We start from the raw sequence: 9,381 nt of genomic DNA, 5'->3' as shown, positions 1-9,381 counted from the left end.
TAGATTTGAGATAAATATATCTATCAATTCAGAATCGGGCGATATGACTAAATTACGAGCAATGTTGTGTGCACAAAATATTTTCAGCGAATATGAAGGTAAATCACAAATAAATGTATATCTTGATTCAATAAAACATTTTCATTTGTAATATTTACATGTATATCAACTGTTCAAATTTTTCGTTCTTTTTATTTTATCCAAATTTTTTTCTAAAAAAAGTTGATCCCGTGCATCGCACGGGTGAATTACTAGTATATATATAATTAACAAATTTAAATTACTAAATTTTAAAAGATGGTCAAACAAAAATTTTATATATAATTATTTTTATGTGTATTTTAGCTAGCTGGAAGCGAGTTTGTATAAATTACAGTCGAGAAACGCGATTAAGTTTGACGGAAAAATTAACCGAAAGTCCGAAACTACACCCTACATCAGGGTACATCTGCAAAAGCTTGTAACTATGGGGGATTAAGTGCAATTTAATAAGTATTTTATTTCTGACCAATAAAGGAAAAAAGAAAAAGAAAAAAAATTAATTAATGAAATTCACTTCTTCATCAAGGTCCAGTCATCTAGGTTAACATTTAACGGCGTCAGTGTATATTTGTGTGTAGTTAGGTTTTCAATTGACGGCCGTCCTCTATTTATCCGGCGACAATCTATCTCTCAATCTCCGACGTCAAGCTATGGGTTCCGAATCCGAAGGGAAGAAGAAGCAAAAAAGTGCGAAGAAAAACAAGAAGAATAGTGGTGGTAATGGAACGGCGAAGGATGTTGGCGGCGGCGGCGGCGGCGGCGGTGGTGGTAAACATATCACCGATGATCGATTCGCGTCGGCGCAATCCGACCCTCGCTTCATGGAAGCTCCGAAGAAGCGTTCGAAGGTGGAGATTGATTCTCGCTTCACGCGCGTGTTTACCGACAGAAGGTTCACTTCCTCCAATGCTCGAATTGACAAGCGCGGCAAGCCGAAGAAGAACGATGATAAATCCGCCGCCTCTCTGAGTCACTACTACCGTCTTCAACAACCGGAGGAAGAAAAAAAAGCGTCTCCAGTTAAGGAAGAAGAAGTAGAAGAAGAAGAAGAAGATAGCGACGCTGTGAGTGAAAGCCACCAAATTGGCGACGAGACTGAAAGTGAAAGTGAAAGTGAGAAATTGAATGAGAAAATTGAGGAAAGTGACGACGATGAAGATCAACAAAGTGTTGATGAATCATCATCTACTAGTACAGGTTCAGATTCTGATTCAGATGTCGAATCTGTGGACGAAGAGGATGATGATTTTTTGCAGCCGGTGAGAACGCTAAACCCTAAATCTCCTGCCCCTCCCCTGTTTTCGCATTCGTATAGGATTCAATTTTCGAAGAAAAGGGAAAAAAAAGAGTACTTTGAAATTTTGTAAATTTTCTCTAACTTCCTTTTTTTATTGTCAATGGTGTGTGCAGGAGAGCAATATACCGATAATTGATAAAGAAACAAACAGACTTGCAGTTGTTAATTTGGACTGGAGTCAAGTGAGGGTGGGTATTATCAATTTTATTTACTATTTGCATTTCTCTTCAAGATCAATGTATATGTTGTTTTCTGCTATCCCGTATCTATTATTCTCACACATGAATAACACGATGGATCTCCATTATTTATACTTCTTTGAAATGGTCAATAGCTTCTGATTGCTTTCTCCAAGTGCATGCATAGTTATATTTATATATCATAGTTTTCTATTGAGTATTAGGGATACTGGCTTCGTTCCAATCATTTCTGGATTGAATGAGATTGAATGATATGTCAGCTCGTGTGGTGTGATTTTCTAAGTAACATAGGCTGGGTGGCTTGTGCGTATATTGTTTTGTATGTATACTTTCATTGTAGTAGTTTACATTGTTTGGTTAGAATTGTATATAATTTTTGGAACTTGCTACGGGAAGCTGTTGTAGTCCAGTATACTATATTGTACTTCTGTCTTCTGGTGCTTGCCATGTAGACTGTCGTTTAAAGATTTATATGTAAAGTTTTAAATTTGGAAGTTCAGTTTGGAAGTAATACAGCTCTGCTTTCATTGATTCTGCGTTCATGCAGTCCCCGTGTCTATTTATATTGTTGTATCTCTATGCTGTTAGTTTCATACTGAGAACTTCTTTGATTTTGTAGGCTGTTGACTTGTACGTTTTGATGAGTTCCTGTGTTCCAAAAGGAGGACAAATTGTGTCTGTAACTGTGTATCCATCTGAGTTTGGACTTAAGCGCATGGAGGAGGAGGCTGTACGTGGTCCCGTTGGATTATTTGACGATGACGAAGAGGAAAGTGATGGGGAGGATGATGAGATTGATAACACTAAGCTACGTGCTTATGAATTAAGTAGGCTAAGGTATCAATTTCTTATATGTCTACTAGATCTGCGGTTTTTATTTGGTTATGTTTGTATTCTTGAAAGTTTGTTAGGTTATGGCTGTATTTGTATTCTTGAATGTTTTTGTAATTATCTAAGCATGACTAATCATTTGTTTAAAGGATAAAAATGGTTCTCTGTAAGCTGCAACAAGGAGGGGTATTTATGGTGTGTTATCAATCAATTAATTACAGTGTCTTATCTTACATTTATGGTTTAGGTACTATTATGCTGTTGTGGAATGCGATTCAGTTGCTACAGCAGATTACATTTACAAAACTTGTGACGGGATTGAGTTCGAAAGATCAGCCAATAAGTTGGATCTGAGATTTATTCCAGACTCTATGGAGTTTAAGCATCAGCCTCGTGATACTGCTACTGAGGTAATTTCCGCCTCTAGATCAGCAGATGCAACAATTCTTTTTTTTTTCTTTGTTTCTTCCATTATGGTTAAGATTCATAGTTTCTCACTCTAGTCCGGTTCCTGATTAAGATGTAATCAACAATTCATATATTTGAAATAGACTATTCAGTCTGTAAAAGTGTATGTCTAACTTATAAGGATTGCCTTTTTGGGGATACCAGAGACTCGAACAAAACCCTGGCTGTTTTAAAGAAATTCTGATAAATTTTACAAATGAACTTTTCCAAGACTTACTGATTCTTTCTGCTATTTTAGGCACCAGCTGATTACGAAGGTATAGATTTTCAAACTCGAGCACTGCAACACAGTAACATTCATCTCACATGGGATGAAGATGAACCTCAGCGTGTAAAGACCATGAAGAGAAAACTCAATGATGGACAGGTTGGTTCATGTGAAACGTTTAAAACATAGAATATCAGTTTTTTTTTTTTATATGTATATGCAAGTTTGTTACTAGGTATCCACCTCCATTTGGTTGCACGTATGTCTATATATTCATTATTTTAATCCAAAAGTGAACAGGGGGAAGTCAAACCGGAGCACGGAAACCGATAAATCATAATTATTCTAATTAGTTAGCATTGCAACTGCAAGATAATTAACTCAAACAGGGTGCATTATCTGAACGGAACTGTGGACTTGTTTGTAAATTTTATCAAAGTTCTGTTTTATGTCTCCTATATAATAATATTTCGACTATTTTTCTTTTCTTTCAGCTTGCTGAGTTGGAAATGAAAGAGTTTTTGGCATCTGATGACAGTGAATCCGATGAAGAAGATAATGTTGATAACACAGAAGAAAAATCTCTGAAAAAATGCAGCAAACGAGATAAGTACCGAGCTCTGGTCCAATCAGGTGACGGCTCAGACGAAGATAACGAAGATGATAGTGATCAACAGGACATGGAAGTTACTTTCAACACCGACTTAGAAGACATAAGCAAACGTATATTAGAAAAGAAGAACAAAGAAGCAGAGACTGTGTGGGAGTCTTATCTCCGAAAGAGAAAGGAGAAAAAGAAAGCATCGAAAAAGGGGTCCAAGTATTCTTCATCAGATGATGAAGGTATTGATCATACTGAACGTGAACAAGTAGATGATTTCTTTGTTGAAGATGAGCCTTCGGTTATTGGGAGTACTAGAAAAAGGAAGGCTGGTCAAGAAACAGCAGAAGAAGCCGAAGAAGCCGAAGAAGCAAGCAGAGCAGAACTTGAGCTTTTAACTGCTGACGACAATGGAGAGGCCAACTTAAAGGGCTACAATTTGAAACCTAAGAAGATCAAAGGAAAGAAAGGGAAGGGAGTTCAAGATGAGGCGAAAATACCGACTTTCGAGGTTGAAGATCCGCGTTTTTCAGCTATATTGACATCTAGCCACTTTTCTATCGATCCAACTGACCCACAATACAAAAGGTACGTAGTAAATCATTTTATTGTGTTTTATTTAATAAACATGAAGATTTGATCAAGAAATATAAATAACAGCAACCCATGAGGCATGGTCTAATTACGAAAAAATACGAAAAAACCCTCCTTGTTTGCATAATTACAACCACCCCTGCAAATAACCCTTACGGAGTTAGCACTAGCGGAATCATGAAGATTCTATGGAATATTCGTTATGAATTGACACTTGGACGCCTATCCTATTAAAAATATGGTGTCCCAATTCCCATAATACGGTTAGGGGTCTAAATGTGATGTTTTGAAATATGGAGAGTTTTTTTTATGAAGTTTTTAATTTCTTTTTAAAAATTTATGCCCATAATATACCCTTAGGGGTCGACATGTGATGTTTTCCATTTTCGATATTTCAAGAGAGATGCCATTATTTTGCTAATAAGACTACGGTTAACAATGATTTCTTGCATCGTTTTTTGCTGATACAGGAGTGCAACTTATGTTCGGCAAGTTGCACAAAAACAGAAGATTGGTGACAAGAAAAACTCGGAACAAACGGATCACTTTGAGATTCCCGACGAGCCTTCAATGCACAAACACGACAAGGTAATATCTGAGGAATCTACTAAAAGAAAAGAGAAGAATGAGCTATCTTCACTAGTCAAGTCAATCAAAATGAAGTCGAGTAAATTATCTTTAGCCTCTCAAGCTAAAGTACCTCAGAAACGCACAAATTTGCAGTTCAATGCAAAGAGACAAAAAAAGTAGGTAAAAAATTGATGCGACTGTGTGCTACATTGTGTTACCAAAACGAGAGTTTGAGGATGCAAGAGAAAAACGGATATTTATTGATTAAGGTTTTTGGCAAAGATGATGATGGATTGTTGTTTTTGTACGAGACAGGACTTGCCCGTTTTACTGTTTGTCTCGAGAATTTCGCAGTTTTGATATTGAAGTTCATTTTTCTTAATGTCACATTATTTCATTGTGATTCTACAAAATTTGACTATGTTGTATTGTATGGATAATTGGATAACTCAGTTTTCTGTTGCTTTTATTTGGACGAAAACTCGAAAATACTTCTTTTTTAATTTTCCAATTTTTTTTTCCATTTCCTTAAAAATGGATTTAAAAAACTCGTCTATCTTAGCTTTAATGGTCACGGTCGAGCACCAACTCTCCTAATGAGGGTTGGGTTAGGATCGATTGTTTTTCACCGATTTTAAAAAAAGTTTACTATTATTTTTTGTTTAAAACACTTAAAACAGAAATTTAATGTCGATTTTAACAAGTTACTCTCATATGTTTTTTTAATAAACTTTAATTTTCATAAGCTCATATCAAATTTCAGAAGTCCACCTATTTTGCAGAAATTCAATATTCAAATTGGGCTAAACCAATTTTTCAGAATTCCGCGGTCAATTTTCTTTTTATAGATTTCTTCTACATAAAATCAATTTCAAGAACACATAATGCAACGTAAAAAAAAAAAAAATGAAATCAACATAAAATGGTTACAAGATTCATTTTTTTTTTTTAGTAAAAAAGTAACTTTTTAGTACCTTTGAACACAAACCATTAAAAATAGCATGAAAAATATCCATCGTTAAAAAAAGAAACGGCAAGAAAAGCAAATCAGAACCACATGACCAAGCGAAAAATGCAAGAGTTTCCACAACTTGCGGAGTCTTTGCCTAAAAATATCCACACAAATACACATATAAAACACCCTCCCCATTCTCCATTATAAAAGAACAAACACCCTTCCACGGACAATCAATCCAATCATTCAATAAAACCAAACCAATTAATAAAACATCGGATTGTCGAAAAAAGAAAAAAACCAAAAAAACCCAAAAAAAAAAAAAAAAAACAAAACAAATGATGGGCAGGGTGAATTCACTACTAGCAATATTACTAGTAGTTTCCACCACATCATTATTATCGGATCTTGCCTATTGCGAAGATCCATACGTTTACCAAACATGGGACGTAAAATACGCAACCCTCTCCCCGTTGGGCGTCCCGCAACAAGTCATCACGATCAACGGCCAATTCCCGGGCCCGAAGATCAACTGCACCTCCAACAACAACATCGTCGTCAACGTCTTCAACAACCTCGACGAGCCGTTGCTGCTGACGTGGAACGGCGTCCAGCAGAGGAAGAACTCGTGGCAAGAGGGTACATTGGGCACTAACTGCCCGATCCTACCGGGGACTAACTACACGTACAAGTTCCAGGTCAAGGATCAGATCGGCAGCTACTACTACTACCCCACCACCCCTCTCCACCGCGCAATGGGGGGTTACGGCCCCCTTGCCGTCCACAGCCGTGACCTCATCCCTGTCCCGTTCGATCTCCCCGAGGACGATTATTTTGTTTTCGTTGGTGATTGGTACAAGAAGGGCCACGCTTCGTTGAGGAAGCTTCTTGATGGGGGCCGGTCGCTCGGCCGCCCTGACGGTGTGATCATCAACGGGAAGGGTAGTTTCGGAACTGGAAATAAGAGCGGGGGCGACGATTCTCCCATGTTCACCATGATCGCGAAGAAGACGTACAGATACCGATTCTGCAACGTCGGGATGAAGGATTCGGTCAACGTGAGGATCCAGGGCCACACGATGAAGATCGTCGAGATCGAGGGCTCCCACACGGTGCAGAACGTTTACGACTCCCTCGACGTGCATCTCGGCCAGTGCTACTCTGTCCTGGTGACCGCCGACCAGAAGCCCGAGAACGACTACTACCTGGTGGCGTCCACCAGGTTCTCGAAGAAGGCCCTCACTTCCACCGCCATCATCCGATACGTCGGTGGGGGTCAGGTGCCTCCGTCACCGGAGCTGCCTCCAGCTCCGGTGGGTCTCCCCTGGTCGATCAACCAGTTCAGATCGTTCAGGTGGAACCTGACCGCCAGCGCGGCCAGGCCGAACCCACAGGGGTCGTACCACTACGGGAAAATCGACATCACGCGCACGATCAAGTTCGTGCTGAAGCCGTTCAGCAAGGTCGGTGGGAAGCGCAGGTACTCGATCAACGGGGTCTCACACGTGGATCCAGAAACCCCCTTGAAGCTGGCTGAGTACTACGGAGTGGCCGACAAGGTTTTCAAGTACGACATGATCAAAGACCAGCCGTCCGACAGCGACCTCGCCGCGGAAGTCATCGTTGCGCCCAATGTGATCAATGGGACCTTCAGGAACTTCGTCGAGATCATACTGGAGAACCACGACAAGAGCGTGCAGACTTTCCACGTGTCCGGATATTCTTTCTTCGCAGTCGCGTAAGTAAAAACCACCACATATACATACATAAATAAATATGACATCGAATAGCAACATAATTTACGTACGCATGCATGCATGCATGCATGCAATATATATGAACAGGGTTGAGCCGGGGAGGTGGACAGAGGAGAAGAGGAAGAACTACAACCTGATAGATGCAATAAGCAAACACACAGTGCAGGTGTACCCGAACAGCTGGACAGCGATTATGACAACGTTGGACAATGCCGGAATGTGGAACATGAGATCAATGTCTTTGGAGAGACAGTATTTGGGGGAGCAAATCTACGTAAGCGTTCTCTCCCCGAATCGATCCCTTCGCGACGAATACAATCTCCCGGATACGCAGTTGCTCTGCGGGATTGTCAAGGACATGCCAAAGCCACCACCATACAGTTCTTGATCCATTATATACTTATTAATTATCATCACTACTTCAACTGGGATTTTTTCAATTTTATATAATATATAAGTATATCTATATATATGTGTGTGTGTGTGTGTGTGTATTGTTCTACTATGAAGAAATAAAAGAAGAATGTAATAATTATTAAGGTATTATTAATTAGAGAAACAATAAGGGAAGAAGAAGAAGAAAAAAAGGGAAGACAATGTAATAGTGGTTTGGTGTGATAATTAATCCAGGGCCACCGTCACGTGAGTTTTGGTAGAATAGGGTTTTTATTTGTAATTTGTTGTACTTTTTCCTCATTATTTTTATTTATTTTTCTTTTCCCCGTGATTAATAATTTATATTTACTTTATTTTATTAAATCGACCTCATTCTAACACACAACATTCACAGTACTCTATATGTATTGAATTGTGTGTAAGATAGGTTTTTTTTTTTTTATTCATGCTCTGTAAGATGTTTAAGAGCTTATAATAAAGATTTTAAAATTCTTAAAAAAATAAGTTGTTAGAGGGGAAAGATCTGTTTTTCACGTAACAACTTATCAGCTCTTAAAACATCTTAGCAAATGTAAGAGCTCATTTCTCCAATCTTGTATTCAACCGTCCTTAGAGTTTGCAAGAATTTGTAATTTTCTTGACAATATTGGTGACTCGGACACAAGTAATTAATTACTTGTGTATCCATTTTTTTTTATATAAGAATAGCATGTTTGCAGTAAATCATTTATGTGTGATTGGTAGTTATTTTTTTTTTTTTTTTGATCGGTAAATGTGAAATATATAGATCAAAACGGACTTTACAAATACACTGGGCATACCCAGGCAGTGTAATCAAAAAAATATATATCAATGCCTATACATGAACAAGACCCCATTGGTAGTTATGATCTATGTTACGAGTGAACAAGCAGAATTCTCAACGAGTGTTGTTTCTAGAACTGTATCTGTTCTGTTTAGTGCATCAGCAAAAATAATAATGCTGACAAGGTTGGTTGATTCGACCTCTCGCCTTTTTCCTATCATGCGTACATACTATGTTTGGTGGATTTGTGATAATTTATCAGAAGATGCTACTCCGATAGAAATGAATAAGGTAGTGCGTATATCCTTGCAACTTTCGTATTTGTGCTCATTCACAAAGGCCACTCCAGTGACATTGCGCAGAGGGGATGCTTTGAAGTTTGAATACAAGCTTTCTTTGTGAATACCAGATCTCACACTCCTATTATTTCATTTTCGATTGTTGTTTTGTTGATTCTCCCGAGATTCTCTGTATGCACTTCTTATCTCGTTGTTTATTACTCAATGGTGCGAAATACACACGATTTATTTTTTGCCATAATGCAATCAATCGTCCACATTTGCCAAAATTTGCAAGGATTGTAATAGCATTAGTAGCCCAAGGATAAAGTGATATATATTCTCAGCAAATTCTCATTTTGGAAGCAGGATAACTACA

The 9,381-nt window shown here is 38.3% G+C and overlaps 2 protein-coding genes across 2 annotated transcripts; both read left to right on the top strand.

Annotated features, from left to right (window-relative positions):
* The first annotated feature begins 494 nt into the window (after positions 1-494).
* On the top strand, positions 495-5,300 carry LOC105955354 (pre-rRNA-processing ESF1-like protein). The gene is made up of 7 exons (XM_088820034.1): positions 495-1,301; positions 1,453-1,527; positions 2,159-2,376; positions 2,618-2,780; positions 3,077-3,205; positions 3,541-4,235; positions 4,712-5,300. Exons 1-7 carry the CDS (start codon positions 693-695, stop codon positions 4,989-4,991), a joined length of 2,169 nt encoding a protein of 722 aa, XP_088676160.1. The 5' UTR covers positions 495-692; the 3' UTR covers positions 4,992-5,300.
* A 563-nt stretch (positions 5,301-5,863) lies between these two features.
* On the top strand, positions 5,864-8,282 carry LOC105955642 (L-ascorbate oxidase homolog). Its single transcript, XM_012979407.2, has 2 exons — positions 5,864-7,504; positions 7,611-8,282. The coding sequence occupies exons 1-2, from the start codon at positions 6,105-6,107 to the stop codon at positions 7,909-7,911; spliced, it is 1,701 nt and encodes a 566-aa protein (XP_012834861.2). The 5' UTR covers positions 5,864-6,104; the 3' UTR covers positions 7,912-8,282.
* The last annotated feature ends 1,099 nt before the right edge of the window (positions 8,283-9,381 follow it).

The sequence above is a fragment of the Erythranthe guttata genome, chromosome 6 (genome assembly GCF_056151865.1).
Source record: "Erythranthe guttata isolate IM_541 chromosome 6, IM_541, whole genome shotgun sequence".
NCBI lineage: Eukaryota > Viridiplantae > Streptophyta > Magnoliopsida > Lamiales > Phrymaceae > Erythranthe > Erythranthe guttata.
The sequence above is the reverse complement of the archived record's forward strand: the minus strand, read 5'-3'. Positions and strand labels throughout refer to the sequence as shown.